General features: G+C 33.3%; 1 protein-coding gene across 2 annotated transcripts in view; it reads right to left on the bottom strand.

Moving 5' to 3' along the window:
* Window positions 1-10,338: 10,338 nt before the first annotated feature.
* LOC110996284 (kinesin-like protein CG14535) overlaps window positions 10,339-20,024 on the bottom strand; it is a 194,721-nt gene continuing 185,035 nt past the window's right edge. For both annotated transcript variants that reach the window (XM_045629420.1, XM_022263880.2), the window contains exons 5-8: window positions 16,905-16,998; window positions 14,945-15,142; window positions 14,220-14,435; window positions 10,339-13,800 (exon numbers count right to left, since the gene is read on the bottom strand). In XM_045629420.1, the coding sequence (XP_045485376.1) occupies window positions 11,123-13,800; window positions 14,220-14,435; window positions 14,945-15,142; window positions 16,905-16,998 (3,186 nt within the window). In that variant the 3' untranslated portion in view covers window positions 10,339-11,122. The remainder of the gene's footprint in view (window positions 13,801-14,219; window positions 14,436-14,944; window positions 15,143-16,904; window positions 16,999-20,024) is intronic.

The raw sequence follows: 20,024 nt of genomic DNA, 5'->3' as shown, positions 1-20,024 counted from the left end.
AAGAGAGAATAAAATGAAATATGAATGTATATAATTATTACGTGCTTAAAACCCCTCTATCGTATACCATTAAACATGTATCGCTTCAGGCTGTGTATGTGATATGTAATAATTGGTTTCCGGCATTTTAGATAACGTATATTTGAATTTACACACCCTTTCATGTGTCAAAATGTAAAAGATAACGGAAAAATTTATGAATATTATTTATTGATAATAACATTCTTGAATATCTATATTAAGATAGTTTAGTAAAAGGAATAGAAATTATAAATAATTCAAGAATACGCGCAACGTATTGTTCTGCCATAAAGGATAAAAACTGTAAAATATTGTATTATATCTCCAATGCTCAATTTAAAACTATAATGTATCAGGCTCACCTCCTGCCCCCTGTTCTATAAAAAAATGATTACTACTATTTCAACTGAAACCAAAAACCTCACCTTAATTAAGCCTACTTTTATTTCCGCTTTTCAATTAATATGCTAAAGAGACAGGCCAGACTGTTTTCCTTATCAAACTTTTTCAAGAATCGTAAAATTTTAATGATACTTCTAATTTTTATTTTTCTGGATCTTTTGGCTTAAAGTAATTCTAATTTATTTTAGCTATGTGTTTTATTAATTACTGGTGAAAAATATTTAATTTTATTACTCACTGCGAGATGTTGTTTAAAAACATGTTCGCAACAGGTTCGTTTATGTTCATACAAAACCGGAGCCGACTGCAGGTCACATTAGCGAGAGTAACTTATGTATTTTACTATTTAGTGACAGATAATGCTAGTCATATTTTAGCGTCAGCATCCGTTTAATGTTTTATCTTTACAGCAAATACACCTTCTGAAGTCGTGACACGTATTTAAGGGACTAAGAGTGATATTTAGATGAATCGTGTCGATTTCCCAACGATGTTCTTCTCCTCGTGCAAGACCATAGGATTTAAATTGTATCATGCCGGATTACGTGCTATTTATTATTATAAAAGTTTTATCTAATAAAATGCTAATTTTAAATAATGTTTGTTTAGTATGCTTCTAAATTTAGTTGCATACTAAATATACATTTTAAATATCTCAGTACAGATACTTATTTTAATTTTCTTACATCATTTAAAATAAGTATCACCAGAACGTATGGCTTCGAAAGCAAGCGGAATAACACTGACGTTGATTTGATCCTTGCACAGGACATGTCTAGAAAAACGAATGAATGAAACATGAAAATGAATCGTCAAATAATTGTGAATACAACAATTTTACTAAATTTTATTTTCTTTTCACATTTCTACTTAGACTAATTGCCAATATAAAATAAAAATAGTTTAAAAAGCATGAAAAGCTCATTTTCTATGAACTGCGGTCGCAGACGCAAGATGTATACAATAGTTATGTACAATAAAGTTCTTAACAAAAGTGTGCATAAGGGGTTTTTATTCTTCTGAATATTGAGTGGGTATTCTAAAACTCGATGCCTACGTCTTAACGTTGTATGCCGCAAGGGATAGACTTTAGAGACCTGGGACGACACGGATCGTTTCATGTTTTAAGAGCACCTCGAAAGACCATGTGTTACGGAGTACCAGTGTCTTCTACAAGATCGTTGTTAAGTTGTGATATAGATTTGTCATATTCGTACGTGCGATAAATGAAATTCCTGGAATTTTTAAATCTTTGGGGTGGTGTGTTATTATACTTTATAATTATCAATATGCAAATATTACAGAAAAGTAGTCGGTAATTTCTCATAATTATCGCCTTATTTGTTTGTTTTAATACAATGAATGCTGACTGAAAGTTGAGAAGTAGGCATAAAAAGGAATGGGGCGCGAGTCAGACTCACTTTTGCTTTCTAACATACGCCGTAGGTTTTTAGAAAGTATCACAGTAGAAACATAACTTTCGGGCTCAGAGACACACGCTTAACTAGGTGAACAGTGCTTAAGATATATCTAGTTTCCATAAATTTGAAGAATATTAAAGTGAAACTTTTATTACATCGTCTCAAACTTTTTGGTCTGTGTAGCGCATTTCACGTGACGGTCGGCCGCGGAGTAGGGACCGTGTAGTATAGACTATTATTCATTTGTGCCAGTGCTCCACGCTATTTTAATATGTATATATAATATGTCGTAACTCTGTAAGACACAGAATTCAATAAAAATATTAATTGGAAACTTAGTCTACTTTTATAAATCCCATTATCATTCCAATTTTCCAAGTATAAAATTAAGCGATTTTATACCCTTAATGGAATATTATTCCAAAACTTTTTAGTTAAATGTCTATAGTGTGAAAATCATAAAACCACACAACATTTTTTTTATACTGTTTCCAACAGTAAAAATACATTTTAATCGCTACTTCACGCTTTTGTACCACGTCTTGGGGGGGCACCAGATGTCGCATGGGTGACGATAAATTTTATCGCCTCTGCGTATTCTCTACACTACAAACCGTAAGGATTCGAAACAAACGCCGTTCTAAGTTTTATGTAGCTCTGAGCGTAATAAAATACGCGAATGTATCATTGAATTACGTAGGGTACTTTAACCTACTTTGCCAACGGCTCTGATAAGCTGAAACTTTTTCGCAAAAGTTAGATAAATAGAGGAATAAATACTTAACAACAACTAGAATATATACTGAAATTTATAAACTGAGAAAGGTTTAGTGTTTTGTGTTTAGTGTTTAGTGTTTACCATTAATATTTAAAGAACTTTATTTCTAATTACAAAAACAGAAATATTTTATTTACATGAGAAACTTTATATTAATATGTATATATACGAGCGAGATACACGTCGCCATTAGCCGTCACAATTTTAGTTAACTATGTTCATTCTAACATGTATCTTTACTGCCTTTTTAAATTTGTCAAACACTCCAATATTACAAATTTGAGATGGTAATTGATTAAATAATTGCCATATCGAAACATATTATGGAAATCGTTCAAGAATAATTAAACACGGAGAGAAGACGTATAAAGTAAATACAAATATGAACCTATTAATAATTAATCTCACAATCATAGTTAATAAGCTAGATATGAACTCATAAATTTCAATTGAAACCTCATTAATATAGAGTAGAGAGCATTAAAAGTAATAACTCTTTTACGCGACCATTTCCCGCGGAAGGTGCTCCATCACATTTTTCATCGTAAAATTGGTCGTATATCCTAGCTAGACTAATATATTATTTTGCATGTACCCGGATATATTTTATGCGGCACCAATCGATATATCCTGGGCCCAGAGACGCGTTTAATGACCCGCACTATCCCTGCTAGAGCAGCTAAATGTGTGGCCACTGGGCAGTCCAGATTATGTACGGAGTGGGCTGTAATCTTCTAATTGACGTTGGCTAATGTTTTGAGAGGTTGAGTAAAGCTTACTGTATTATAGGTATTTCTCAATAGATCGAAAGAGATTAAAAAAAATGTGATAGCCTCGCTGTGTTTTAAATATTTTTGATAGATAGTTGATGTATTTTAATTATGAAGTTCACAAATAATTTAAAATGAGTAAATGTGTTATTAGTATTTTTTATATATATGTGCTCTTACTATATTAAAATATGATTCATTATCACAATTACTATCACAGAAAGCTGATTTAACTTGGAATAAAAATAAAAATAGTGAAATTGGTACATAATGATTCAGATATAATAAAAATAACATCATTTCTTATAGCATATATTCTGGGACCTATCATAAGATTACATACATAATATTTTTGGTTTAATATTTAATGAGGTCGAGTAGTGAAACAACTATATATTTTTGTCTCAATCTAAATCATCGAGGAATCAAGTGTTCGAGTGAATATTGACTTTAACGTTAGTAATCGTTCATAATGTTGGAATTTTTGGTGTATAGCCGATGAGATCGAAGTCTTTGCTTCGCTACTTCTTGGCCTATATTTAGTATTAAAACTAAATAAAAATATTAGGACTATATTAAAAATCCAATCTCGAACAATGTATCAAGTTTACAGCATGTTTTATGATGAGTTTTACTCTCTTTATGCCATTTTACGTAGTCGGAGCTCATCATTCGCGTTTTATTGAACATCCCTTATTGTCTCCAATAAAAATTCTAGGGCATCGTAAAATTTAATGTATGATCCGCTGTAAAATCCTTACCTTAATAAAGTCTTTGATAAGATGGGTTTAAGAAATGTTAAGTAGGAATTCTACTGGAGTTCTTGGTACCAATTTATTTTTTCTATATATGTATATAGACACATACTTAAACATAATACATAATTGGTATCAATTTTATATAGGTCAATGGTAATTCACAATGGTCTATCGTACAAACATTAAATTATGATTTCTTCTATCTTCTTCACTTGCGCTCCTTATTTCTTGAAGGCCGTGGTAGTGACACCGTAATGTTAGGACTTGTAGCGACATGTACATCCGGGGCTACAATCACTGCGGTGACGTTATACCCTGAAATGCGCTAACGATGTTATTTCGACCGCTAAAGATATATAGAACTTCTGAATCTAAGCTACTGAAGTCTGAGGCCGGACTGTAAGTGATAGACTGGTCGAGAACTATTTGTTGAAAGAACTATTTACCGTCGTTTCTCCATGGTCTCAAACAGTGACGGAGAGTTTATTGCCAGTTCTTCTCTTCCGTTCTACGCCCTTAATTTGAAAACTGGCAGTAAATGTAAAATAAGAAGCATTTAATGTATATTTCTTTTTTTGACGTTAATAGGTGTATATTATGTTACTTACATGAATAAATGATTTATGAATTTTTGAATTTCTCTGGTTTGGTTTCTTACTTTGTTGATATGAGGGTAAACTTTATTTTATAACACCACTAGTGACCCGCCCCGGCTTCGCACGGGTGCAATGCTGATGAAAAGCAAGTTTTAATTAAGTATTTTTTTTCCGTCGCTGGAAAGCTCCGATAAAAAACGCATTCGATCGCTGCTAAATATGCTATAAATTTTTTATTATAATTAAATTAACAATGTATTTAAGGAATTTAATTGGATAAGGATTAATGCTGTATCGGTTAAAATCGCTTCGAAAATTTGCCATTATTTGTCGTAAAAAGTAAATGACATAAAAACGTTATTTTGGGTTATCCATAAGAGATAGACATATACCATCACGGACTTTTCTGTAGACCTTTTCAATGTGTACAATACTTAGTACATTATTTTGATAAAACTCGTAGGGTTCAGCCTGCGTTTGCAATGTAAGCGGAAAAAATGTAATTTTTACGACATCACATTAGAAACCTCAAAAATAACAGTACTTTTCCACTATTTAATGGATGTTATTATACATATAAACCTTCCTCTTGAATCACTCTATCTATACTTATTAATATTATAAAGAGGAAAGGTTTGATTTTTTGTTTGTTTGTTTGTTTGTATGAATTGAATAGGCTCCGAAACTACTTGGCAGATTTGAAAAATTCTTTCACTGTTGGAAAGCTACATCATTCCTGAGTGACATAGGCTATATTTCATTTTCAAAAAAAATAGGCATCCTTACTAAAATTACTATAACATTAACATTTTTTTATTATTTGATACAATTCTAACAGATGGCGCTGAGTTAAAGGTAGTTTAGTTTAGGTCCGTGTCGTGGTACCAACGTTTCACATAAGTTCTCCTACGGTTTCCCTTGATTAATTTACTACTATGTAATATAACAAAAACCTTAGCCACAGCAACGCTTGGCCGAGTCTGCTAGTCTATTAATAATCCGTCTATTAAAAATCCGTTGCGTAGTTTCAAAGATTTAAGCATACAAAGGGTCAGAGGGACAGAGAAAGCGACATTGTTTTATACTATGTAGTGATTTACGAAAAGAAGAAATGAAGAGTTTAGTATTAAAACTACTAAATAGATATCCTAGTTGCTCTTCCTGTTACTATGAATATACATTTCCCATAACACGAGCTGGGAGTTAAGGGCTTCACTACAAATATTCTTAAAGTGCGTGGCTTAAGTTGGTGAGTATCAAATCCTGAGAAATCGCGGTAGCTCCAGTCAGCTTTCAACACGTTTCTCGAGTGTGGTACAAGGCGAGACATAACATCTATTAATGATTCATTAAAGAAGCATAAAACATCTTTCATATATGTAAATGTAAATGACCCAGATGCAAAGACAATAAGTATGATAACTAGGGCGTGCGATATCTTTTTGTTTTTTTTTATAAAAGGGGAGAAACGGGCAGAAAGCTCTTCTGATGTTTAGTGATACCGCTTTCAATGCCAGAGGGCTCGCAAGTGTATTGTGTGCTGCTCGCCCTTTTCTTGAAGTACTCTAAATTAAATTGATTCGGAAACACTTCAGTGCGCAGCTGATACCACATTCTGGTGGTGCGCAAAAAACTAATAACCTTCTTTTAATAGAGTCCATAAACTATTAAAGGTGACCTTTCAGGTACCCAGCAAACGTTTCACCAATTTAAATTAAACGCCGTGTCTTATGTTTTGTAGCACATCATTGTCATCCGGATAATGTAGATTGATGCGGCTCAACTCCAAGTAGACAAATTCGATTTGCGGCGAAGATTCGATGCCGTGAAAAATATATGAGATTTGCTCCAGCGCCCGCAATCATTTCACTTATATGTTGGATGCCAATTTGGAAATCCGGTAATGTAATGTCTAAATGATTTATCGAAGGAAAAAATGTTTGTGTTATTTGTTGATAACATTTATAATCAAGTCAATTCCGATCCCGACCGACTCGGGTTTGATAACAGATCTTTTAAAACGACTTACTACGATATTCGACTTGTAAGACAGTCATATTCACATCATCATAACGCATGTTTCGGAATGCGATTAAAGAATTTCTTATAAAAGAGTTTGTTTTATTATGTTAGTAAAGCGACAGTTAATTTGTATACCACATCATAAAATGATAAAATCTTTGTTGGTACGTACAAGGATAAACGAACTGCCATCAAAATGGCAAAACATGTACTGATTTTATTAGCTGAATTAAACAACTATATGTATATAGCACCTGTGTCTTAATTAAAAAAATTGAAATAACAATCTTCATATTTGCTTATCATTTAAAAAAAATCAATTACACAACGACACGCAATACTCGTCGAGCGAGTTTGCTTATCTTGCCGAAGCCGCGTACAAATTATTTGAAGAAGTCTATTAGGTATGAGGGTGTGCAATTATTTGATCAATTATCATCTGAAATTCGCAATATTGGAGTGTTTATAAATTAAGAAAGGCAGTAAAGATGCAGGTTACAATGAACACAGTTGACTAAAATTAAGACGGCTTATGGCAACGTGTATCTCGCTCGTATATATACATATAAATATTAAGTTTCTCACGTAAATCAAATATTTTTGTTTTTGTAATGAGAAATAAAGTTCTTTAAACATAAAACATTATGTAAAACTAAACTAAAATTTTATAAATATAAGACCTAATATTTCGCGCATCTTTGTATTCGCATATATTAAATGCTACAAATCTGTTAGTCTTCTTAAAGAAACGATTTCATTGAAGAAACAAAATACGTGTTTTAAAAGGAGCAATCTTGGTACATTAGCCCCACTTAAAATCCCATAATGTCTTTAACTTTTTACGAATAAAACTTGGCATGGCTCCCGATCTAAGTTATTACCCATTACAACAGACTAAAGAGGGTTGCATTTTTTTTCTTTTGCGTAGTTCGTTTCTGTTTAACAATTAGTGACAGCTATTGCTTACGGTTTCTTTTGCTTTGGAAGACGAAATTTACCAAACATTTATACAATTATACTATTAAACAAGTAATAGCTCTAAGCTGTATTATTAAAATCAGATGTTGAAACAGACCTTTCTATATGGTTAAAAGAAAACTAAAATGCCTTTATTTTTACGGTATCAGATTCTAAATTTTGTATATTCAGTGGTTAACTAAGCTTACTTGCTGTAGTAGTGTTTATTCTGACTGCTTCTATAAATATTGTTATTATATTTATAAGTAACAAATACAATTATTTTAGTAGTACTTTAGTTGTCAAAATTGAAGTCTATATTTATAAAAAACATACAAAATCTACTGGTGATAAACGTACTGACTGTAAACGTCACTCAGATTAACCCCACGCAACATTGATACATATGTTCTGCTTATTACTAAAATTTTTCTTTCATATCACGTCGCGGGTAAGCTAATCTATTATACTCCTTCTTTATGACGTGATTAAGGCTATTTTCGTGTGCATGTTGGATGTGAAGTGTATTATGTCTCCGCATCACGTCCGGCTGTACGTCTTTATCCTCCCTTATTCTTTGCGTTTTGTTCTTATTGCCGTCGCATTGTACTGTGAGGATTATTAAATACTGGATCGTTAGACCGACCGTCAGTTGATGGGAATTTCTTTGGGTACTGTTATGAACCTATTTTGTTAATTTTTGTTTGAAATAACGCGTAAAATTTTATGTATCGGTCGATTTAAGGCAAATATATGACAATATCCTTTATCCTTTATTTGTCTTTGATCTTAAAAATAAATAGGTGTTAAGTCAGTTTTTTACTGAAACACGAGCCTGAAGTTAAGTAGGAGGCTTATGAAATAACGTAAACCTCAAGTTTTGGGAAAGAATCCCACATATAGGGAACATAAGTCAGTAGGTCAAGTTAACAAGTGAATTCTTTAAAGTATTATTTTCTTTCGTTTCAGCTGTGTACATTCAGTTTGACAAATAGTTTGAAAAATATTATTTTGCATACAAACAAATACAAATTATATCTTTTTAACAATCAATACTTATGAAGTCGTTATGAAGCCGGCTTAAGCTTTGTCCCGGAAACATAGCCTCAATAACGCTTAGCTTATCGCAGTCGATTTCCCACTTCAAATAGAGCAAAATCTCCGATAATCGTTATAAGCCAAGGAGCTGCCACTTTAACGAATTATCGGGAGATTTCCATGAAAAAAGTTGTCACCCTCGAAAAGAGGGTAAAACGCATTTGATAGCATGATTTTCCCGAGGCGAACGGAGAATGTTAAATTACAAGAGAAATGAAAGATAATAGGTCTGCACTGGGTTGAAGTTTGGTGCGGGGTAAAAAGTTTCTATCCCAATTCTTTGCCCCAAGGGTGCCAAAGTTTTAACGTTATATATTCATCGTTTTATATTCAGTTCATTATACATTAACAGAGCCCCGCAATAATATTTTATAATACTGAGATGCAAGATGTTTTCGTCAAAAAGAGTCTTTGTACGACAATGTTTTACTAATATATCGTTTATCTATAGATATTTTTGATGTGAGTAAGTAATTTAGTATATGTTATAATTGTTGTATCGGTCTTCATCAATATTTAACGTTGTATGATAAAATGTGAAAGACAAAACTTGCTTTCAGTGCCGAATTAAGCCAACGCGGGGCCTGTAACAAATTCTATCACGGGGCCCTTTTCAAGTTTAGGGTATTAAATAAATCTCATGGTGAATACTTGCAACTTTAATTACTAATTTGAATTAATTAATGTATGTATATATATATATATTTTTTTTTTTGTCATTCAGTTTAATATGTGTATGTTGTTTGGTTGATATTAAGTGTAATTGCTGTGTACAGATATAATTGGATATCAGATTTTCAAATGTATGTAATCAATCTGTTTTCTGTTTTTTTACCTAAATGTAAAAATAAAATAAAACAAACCGTCACAAATATTTATTTGGATTTACTATCGATAAATTTAGAGATAGTAATATTTTCAATATTAAGTAAAGCAAATCAACAGCTTGAAATAAGTCTTTATTGAAAGTTTAACTATATTCAACAAAGTTTGTAAAATACATAATATTTATTTTTACTATTAAACGTGACGAAATTGAGTTTTATATTTTTAAGTGTAAGTGAGCAAGATATATTACATTGCTATGTAAATTAATATTTTTTATTACGGTTACGGGTATTATTATATTCGGTTACGTTGGAGCGCGGGGCCCAAAAATTCTCGGGGCCCGTAGCATTTGCTACGTGTCTTCGGCACTGTTTGAGATACACAAACATTTGTATTATTGTAGGTTTGCTTATGCAATAAATGAATAAATTGTTACTGTGCTGGGTAGAAACCGGTGGAAACGGATAATGACCTCCTGATGCTTCCTTGTTGACCACGGCGCTTAGACATGAGCTGCCGAATAAGACAGAATGTGCTTACTTTGAAATAGATGTAATAGAGATATAGAAATAAGCTGGTTTAGTAAGCGGCCCTTACTGAATAATATTTTTCGAAATTGTTAATCGGTATCGTATACCGTATTTATATACCAGCTGTATACCGAGAGGTTTTAATAAAACGAGACGCTCATGTTCATAGAACAGTTTATTTCGAACTAATACGAACGTATAGTAGAATTTACGATATATAATATTTATAATGAATACAATTAACAGAACATTGACGTTAAGCAGTAACTAAGTTTAACATTTCATAAAGCCGTAGTGATTGCAATTGTTATGTACAGTCGGACGAGCCGTTATTAAAGCTACAATATGGCCATGACAACAGTCTTATCACTAAAACATAACAACATTCAATCCATTCACTTAAAAACGTATTAAGCATCCTTATTCTAAGGCCATAGATCCTATAAAACATTTTTCATTAATGATTACTAACACTATAATCATAAGACCAATGAAAATTATTAAGTGATTGGAAAAAATGTTAAATATTGTATAGAAAAGTCGTGTCTCCTGATTTACGGAAGACTAAGGAAGACTCTAGATCTATTTACAATGTCAAAAGGCTTTAACAGTAGAAAATATAACAGAGAAAGTAGAAATATTATAAAAGTACAAAATGAGCAGTACTATAGAGCCGTTTAGTATTCGTTGTGTAACATAGTTAGATATATACATTTTGCCAACGTGGCAGTTTCACTAAGGTAGTCCTAAAATATTTTTCGGAGCAGAGCTAAAAGCTTCAAGGTTTACAAAAATACAATGGTAACATTATACATTCACCGCAAAGCTTTTATAGTCGTATAAATACGCGTATATCTAGAGTACAAAAGCAGTCTCCAGATTAAATTCGGTAACGTAGCTTAGTGATATAAGTTTTAGGAGAGAAATAGGCGCCGAGAACGTTAAAAGTCACTGATTTCTGGATCGGTGTCAGCATATTTACATGTAAAAGGATTTCTAAGCCAAGAGCAAAACGATCGATCGCTGTGTTGTTTATACTTAGCTGTGGTATGTTTCTTTGCGTGTGCTCTCGCCACGGCAGCTCTTCGTGTTGGGTATGAGTCTAAAGATGACGCGTCAGAGTCTCTAGGAACTGAATCGTACCCCGATTCAGCTCTTCTTGATGTTCCGGCTGGACTGTGCTTGCCTGTTCTCGGAGTTGATTCGTGACCACTATCGTAACCGTCTTGTTTGGAACTAGCTATCACTCTAGCCACGCCCTTGTCCCCCTTCTCAGAACGCGGTTCGACCGTAACCGCAGGAGGTTTAACCTCCAAATGCAAATTTGATTTTAATTCCCGAAAAGTACTGGAAGGAGCACCATTTCCTGGTATTCGATTTTCTTCCCGAAGATTAGGATCAGAGGCACCATCTGGATGCCTTAGTGAGGCTATTCGAGCATCAGTGATATCATTACCTCTATATCTTTCAAATGGGCCATAGCAGTCATTATGTGCTATTTCTAAATTTTGATATACTTCGCATTCACCAACAACACTACCCGGTCTCGACATTGTTCGTTTACAACTATCACAAATTTTATCACTTGGTCTGTACGCTGGCTCACTATACACAGATCCATCTCCGTGGTAATCATCCGTATCTCTAACATTACATAAGGACATAGACTGAAACTGAGGTGCTATTCTCGTTGCTGCAAAACTATTTCCATCTGATAATTTTCTAGGACCATACATTTCTGTTAATTCGATGAGATCATCTATTCTTGATCTAGACGTAGGCAAACTTTCATTAGGATTTATATCTGGATTTTCACCAAAAGTTTGAGCATAAAACTCCATAGTTTGCCTTAGATAAGCCTCATTTCTAATTTGGCGTTCAACTTCACTATATAAAGACAGTGTGTCAGTAAATGTTGAGGCTACTGTTAGATTTTCTTGACTTAAAATTCTAAGTGGATGGTCTTCATCATCATCACCTTCGAAGTTAGTAAGCCCCATACAAAATGCAATATCTTCTTCTGTTACTTGAAGACAGCAATCTTGCATAGGAACAGGCTCTAAAGGTTCTTCAACTTCAATTATTTCTAGTATTTCATCCTCATCTTCATCCGGGCCTTTACTCATTCCACGATGATCGATATCTCTACTGTGATTGGATACAATTTCATCACCCATTCTCATTCTTTCTTTATATTTACTATCTAAACTTTCCATTGATACTTCTCTACTACTTAGGCTACTCGGTTGTATTAAGGGTAAAGCGGGAGGTATTTCTGCTAGTTCTTCACTATCATCATCTTCGTCAACTTCGCTTTTAGTTATTGATTTGTTTTGGCCAGATACTTTTTTAGATGATGTACTTGCATCAGGTGGACCAAAGTTTTCTTCTTCTATGGCTATTGATTTTGAGCCTGCTTTTAGCCCGGTTCTAATAGTAGACTCTTCTACATGAATACGCCTTGAATCTTTAGTTGCTTCCATTTTATGTGTAGCTTCGCTTTCTTCAGGTAATTTTGAACTTGTGTCTTTGAAAGGTTGTTGTGGTTTATGACTAGGGGAGTTATGTCGAGATTTTTGTATTTGACAAGTTTGATTTTCAACCCACTTTCTTATCATGTTTTTTTTATGGTTGTCCATATAACCATATCCAATATTTTCACCCGTATAAGAGTTTAGTATTCCGAGTTGAAGTGACACAGAATTAGTGTTTGGTGGTATTGGTACTGATTCAAATTGTAATGGCAATTTTGATTCTTGCATAGGTCCATCTATCCAAGTTTCTTTCTTATTTCCTTGAGTTTCTTTAATAATATTATGGCGAGCCTCTACTAGTTTAGATTTAGATATTCTAGGTCCATCGATCCATTGTTCGTCACTTGTATTTTTACCATCTTCTGCATGTTTTGGCATTGCTTTTTTTATGGGTACAGCTTTTGGTATAGCTGTATGCAAAGGTGACGACTTCGGTGTATAAGCAGGTGGTAAAGCAGATTTTAGCGGAGAAGATTTGGGAGTTGCATACAGTTTATGTATAGGACTTTTCTCTTCTACAACTTTTGATAAGGCAGATTTGTGCTTTTGATCTATGATCGAACCTCTTAACGTTTTGCTAAGGGAACTTTTGATATCTCCCGAGCTTATATGAGGTATATAGACAGGTGGATGCTCTCCATCGGTTGCATCGTCTAATGGGCCCACATATATTACTGTATCTGCTGATAGATCACTGCTTGATGGGTCAGGTTCACTACTGCTTGGCTTAGATGCATCCTCGCCAGAACTGCCACCAGAGCCAGCATTATTATTTGAAGGATATTTAATTTTTCTACGACGGAGACGATGTACTCGGGATGCTAACTGCAATGTTGTCAACGTATCGGTGTAACTTTGTACATTTGGGGAAACATGTACTATCATAGCTGTGTGGCAAGTCAAGGAACCAAGACATTCCTTTAAGACGTGGGTTAGATTGTGGTCTCGATAGGGCAAATGTCGTTGGCCATTGAAAATTGCTAGTAGTATATTTCCTAAGCCAGATAATGGTATCCCTCCGTTAGTTTTTCCGCGTTCTGAGTTTCCTAAGTCGATTAGATGTAATCGGCTTCGTCCTCCGGCAACTGTAAATAAATAAAAATAGGTATTACAGAAAATCCTTTTTCCTTGCGTAAAATATTACATAGTCTTTGAAATTGTACTCTGCAGCTTTAGATTCTATGAACAAACTCTATAATATCTAACGTAGTCTACAGGATCCTTATTCCCACTTTACTGAAGTATATCAAAATTAGTTAAACATTTTAAGTTCAAATGAACTACCAAACACATGCATTTGGTTAAGATTCCAACCGTAGTAATCTTTTCTATTAAACGCAGAAAAAATGTATAAAAAACATTGAGATCTCTAAATAAAACTAAAATCTCAAGAAAATTTATATTTTAAAAAAGATATGCTGGGCGGTATTAAGATACGATAAAAAAATTGGTATTTTATGTTATGTACATGAAAAAATATTTATATTATTTCATTAAATACTACCTGCGCCTTTGCCGCCAACACTGTACTGGTAAACATGAAGAGTGTATAGTAGATGGCTGTCTTTTCCCTCTTCTCTCGCACCGCGGGTTTGGAGAGCTGCATCTAGGTAGAAAGCTGCTTTCTCAGCGCTGTGCACCCTTAACTCAGACTGATTTTGTAAATGGGTTCCAAACAGCGGGTCGTCACGAAGGTATACGCCTGGTGATTGTTCCGTGTCTGTTGAAGATATAAAAAACATCAATATGATGGAATTCAGTTCTATTTGAATGTATAGTAACTAAAACTGGATTAGGGTCTACCGAGTCCTGTACATGCAAGTAGTTTTACGTGAATTTATTATAATACTTTGTGCAAATAAGTGCGGGAAGCACTAGTTACATCGCGATGGCGAAGTCTAATTGAGGAGGCTAAGTCCCACGAGGGGCTGTATAAACATTGATAATGATGATAAATATTAATGTATTAGATTTAATCATAAAAATAAATAAATCAGTGGCGCTACAACCTCTTTAGGTCTTGGCCTCAGATTTCTGAATCTGTTTCATGATCCTCCACGCTGAAGCCACTAGGCCAACACTGCTCTGGTCATATATTTTAATCATAACAATTTGAAATATTATACTTGCAAAATCAGTCTTATAACAAAGGTACATAATTTAGGTAATGGTATAACATTACTCGAACTTCAACATGCTGTATAAAAGTAATTCGTAAATCAAACTTACCGTTATGGTAAGGGGCCAACAAATCTCGAATTTGATTCGTGTTTGTGCATAGCTCTACAGCGGATACGCGAACAGAGAATCTCGTCCCGCACTTGTGTCGTTGTTCAGCAATCCCCCTGAACAGCCAGGAAATGGCACAAGGGATGACTCCAAGGGATGACGCGGCGTCCGGTCGCCCCAACATTGTATACGATTTGCCTAGAACAATTGATAAATATTATAAGGAAAAATCCGAACTCTGGTATGAGTAGCCGCATGTATACTTATAAAAAATAGTTACATAAGTAAACGACGTTGGCTGTTATTAAAGTACTACTTATTTTAATTACTACTCTTTGTAAGCTTTTCTTACTGTAAGGACTTATCGAAGTCGCGCAGTGTTAACCACATGAAAGATTAGATTTTAATTATACCAACATTAGTTTCGTTTGCTATAAGTTGAATAATAGATTAAAAAGATATATAACTGTGATAGCACTGTTATATGTCAAACACTAAACTTATGTTTAAACGCCGGCTAGGCAATTATTAACTACTTATTACTACATGTAACTAACATGAGAAAGTAAAAATTAAAAATAAATTAGTTGTTAATTAATTAATTACTATTAATATTACAGCAGGCTTATGATGGCAGAGGTTGTTTTTATAAGTTCATGATATTGAAATCAGCTTATACAAAATTGTTTCATCTAAATAACAGATGAGGGTATATTTTTCTAATCCCAGATCTTAGACTATAATAATGCTGTTATAAATTTTTGTACATCGTTCTAAAAAGTACAGACTTGTATAAAATTACAACCAGCTTATTGTAATCAATAGAAAACAATGAGCGCAGAAGACATCGTGAGGGATTACGGTTCTATATGTTAATTGAGTTGCTGCGAAAGTTGTGCGATGTGGCTGCTTATTTTCGGGATTGTCGTCCCGCCGAGTGAATAATTAGGACCTCGTTTTAATTATTTCCAAGTTTAATTTTGAACAAATATCACGGAGTTATGGGATTTTCGCGCGGAATATTTGCTTTGCGGTTTATGTAAACTGTTCGCGGTACGGTTTTAGACTATGCGGTTTCATCAGATATAAAAATATCAAAAGTTATAAAATGGAACAACAGTTAAAATATGGAATATCAATGCATATTTTGCTGAATAAATAATATTTAATTTAATTATTATAAATAATAAAAATACAAACACATTTAGTATGTTTTTTTTAAATCAAAACGACAATATTGTCTATTTAATGATGGTCTTCAAATGTATGACGAAATTGAAAAATCAATTCTCCTAGCTAAAACAGATTCGCCTTCCACAAAGTGCATATTGCATTTAAACAATGGCTTGAAACTTCCTGTAATATCACAATCTTAGCTCCTAGAATCTTTAGTGTAAAAGTTGGTAAGTTCTAAATTAGGTACAAGTAAGTTAAAATATTCAGTTTTGGTACTTGCAGTATTTATTAGACCACGGGCGCGCAAGTTTCCGCGAAGCATTTGCATGGAAATGGGGAACCCCGGTTTAATTGAAAGTTTGATAAATAAGAGCTTTGGTTAGCAGGTAAAAGTCATAATGTTTTGTGCTTAAACTTATTGAAAAGTATTAAAAACTGTTCTGCAAATTAGATTATAAGTAAAGGATTTTGATGGCTTCGTGATTGTGTGAAATGTATCCGTCCATTGAAATGTCCACGAAAACAGTTCAGTAGATTTGGAAGAAAGTTATTCTTTCTTTTGTTTTATTATTTATTAGTATTTGAGTTATCTCAGCGACGGTTAGAGCACCTTATGTATTTAATGTTAAGTGTTGTTCTTGCCCGCTCTACGCCTTTGACTTGCGAACTGGTAGTAAATGTAAATTTACAATTAATTTAACTTTTTTGACGTTCATACTTCAGTGTACTTGTCTACCTAGATGAATAAATATATTTTGTTTGTTTGTTTGGATTTGATACCCACCTAATCCTGCATGTCCGAAGCAGAAGAGGCAACCATCCGTCCCGTTAATAACCGCGTGAATGACGTCGGTTAATGCACTTGAACTTATTTCAATCTGTAACAAAAAACACTTAATTGAGTATTTGAAGTATGTGATTTTTCTGTCAAATTGTGTTTACGCTGTGATGAAAAAAGACAGATTAGTGCTCGACTTAAAAAGTGCGAAAATAATACATTCTTTATTTGTCTGTCGATGCAGATTTGCATTAATGAAAGGGTTAGTTATAATAATGTCTTAAAAGCTATGTTTGTAGAATTTGATAAACTAATTTAATAGGGATTTCGTGACTTACAAGCATATCTTGTGGGTAGTTACTAATTATATAAACATTGAAGCCTGTGTTATATTACAACATATTACCGAGATAGCACTCTATTAAATATTTCCGTGACGAAGTTTATATCTACGTAATATAATGATCGTAATGAAAGTTATGCTCATTCATTAGTTTAATTAAGTGCAACGTACAAAGACGTGTGTGGAATGCATATTAAGCATTTATTTTATTGCTGTTTACATTACTGAATAAAATTATGTACATTAATGATTTACTCAAAATAACGAGATATAAAATAGGCTAAATGCCTCCGTAAGGTCTTATAGGTTTATTCATATTTAAATAAAGATAGATCGATTAAATATCAAAATCCCTACATTTAGCTTTATACGGCTATTATATAATATATTGTTTTACCGCAAACCGAACTTAGGAATTCCCGGTTTTACATCACGAATTTAACTTAAATACTAAAATGTCTTTAAATTATATCAAAACAAGCAGTGTATCATTTCTGATACTCAGATTTGATCCCCGTCATATAAGATGAAGTTATAGATATGTTAACATATATCCTGCCATACATCATGTGCTCTGTTAGGTGGCTTATAGGCTTATGCAGTGCATTGCGGTACATTTTTCACATTTATCCAATAAGGGTTTAACTAATCACTGGCGATTTTATTAAACCACGACAGGGGAAAAACTTCTCGTAAATTTTCAACTGTTATTTTTTATTTTATTAACGTACACAATACTAACTATATGATTTTGGGTTATAAACAGTTCATTTACGAGAAATTAAAGCAAGCCTCGCTTTATAGGACATGGAATATTTATTTTCCAATGCAACATTTAACAGTGGTATATATATAATATAAATATAAATATTTGCATACTAATTGTACATAATTTTTATTACAACAGACAAGAACAATCCTACTAAATTACATAAAACATATTTGATGTTATAATATACTTATAGACTATTATTTATATAAACATATAATATATAAATTTAAAGTTTCATCAAACACGTTATTATCTTTATAACTATTGTACCTGGTCTCTATTTATGCAAACTTCGCCATTAAAGGAACGAAACTGTACAGAACACGCCTAAAACAAAGTCGAAACATTATAGAGTGCCAAAGGCACCATGGGAGGGACTCATCGAATATTCCCGTCTACGATCCCTTCCACCCTTTTCCACAAAAGGAATCTTTAATAAGTGCTTCCACTCACACTGTTTTTCAATAAACACAAACGCTAATGATATTCGTGTAACTTTCGAGGTACGATTGATGTGGAAAGTGTACGATTTTTGTGCTTACGCTAAAATCGGTTTTAGAAATTGATTTTTTTCCTTCTAAATCTATATTTGTGATACGATAGTATGGACTTCTTATTTATATGTCTTTGTTAATGCGAGTATCATAAATTTAAATGATATTAGAAAGATAATTAAATATATTTAAATAAATGGTCGAAATAAATAAACGAAAGATTGTGATAACGTAAGGAGTTTTGATATTTAAATTTATATATTTGATATGATTTTAATAATATTTTGCCATCAGTAGTTATTTATTATTGTTTTGTATACCAATTAATCTTGCTTTTCTTTGCTGGAGAAGAATGCTTGGGGTATCGTATACGAGTTTCGTAAAAACGTAAACGATACTTCAAGAACTCGGTATTAAGCAGCGTCTATTTTCAACAGTACAATCTCGCATCCTTACATTCTTCGGACACGTAGCTATCTCGGCATGGTGATCAGTCCATAGAACGCCTCGTCGTCCATGGGAAGGTGGATGGCACAAGACCGCGCGGCAGGTCACCTACACGTTGGACTGATCAGATTAAGTCTGCAGTAGGAGAATCACTGAATCAGTACAGCAGGATGACCTCCAATAGGCAACAATGGCGGAACGTCGTGAAGCGCATCACATCTGCGCCTTCTATTACCACATAGCGATCATGACCGCTCTGTCAAGAGCGTACCGAATAAAAAGAAGAAAATAAATCTTAAATACACTGCGGCATTATGGTGTATTTCGAAAATATATCTCCTATCTTTCTAACTTTATTCAAAGAACAAAAGTATCCGGCACTTCAAAGCTTAAAGTCGTATCTGAATAATTTTATCAACTTATAATATTTAAAACTTATAACAATTTCGTATAAATTTTTCCAAAGTTGCTCCGTTATCATGGCGTTGTCGCTGAGTTTCCGAATTTCAACATAAAAATTCCCTACGAATTTCATGTTTAAATTGTTAAAAGGTCTGGCGTTTGGTATTGCTATTCAGAATCCACTGAATAACTAAAATGTTAGCATGCATTTTGTAGACGTCTTTCATGATACATTTATTGTTTTATAATTGTGTTGGGCAAATATCAACCTTTGAACAGAACATATTGTACCATAACCGTTCTGTTACAGGTTTTTTTGTAAATTATAATTAAGAAAATATAATAATTATGATAACTGTTTTTACTGTACGATTATTTTATCGAAAACAGTTAAATACAGTTAGCAAATATCTATTTAGGAGGCCAAAACTTAGTTAGCTAAAAAGTGATATATTTATGTGTGAGCGTTCATAATATTAGAATCAACGAGGTCATAACTAATAGGTACATATGTAGGAGTAAAACTCCATTAGTTCACAGGATTCGAACTCACAATAAGGCACGTTTGGGAGAACAGTCCAGTATAATAACTCTCTCCATAGTAGCTTGTCATTTAAAATATCAAAAACACATCTACACACAATACTCGTCGAGCGAGTTATCTTTCT

Source organism: Pieris rapae, chromosome 9 (assembly GCF_905147795.1).
Source record: "Pieris rapae chromosome 9, ilPieRapa1.1, whole genome shotgun sequence".
Classification (NCBI taxonomy): Eukaryota; Metazoa; Arthropoda; class Insecta; order Lepidoptera; family Pieridae; genus Pieris; species Pieris rapae.
This window is presented reverse-complemented; position numbering and strand designations above follow the sequence as displayed.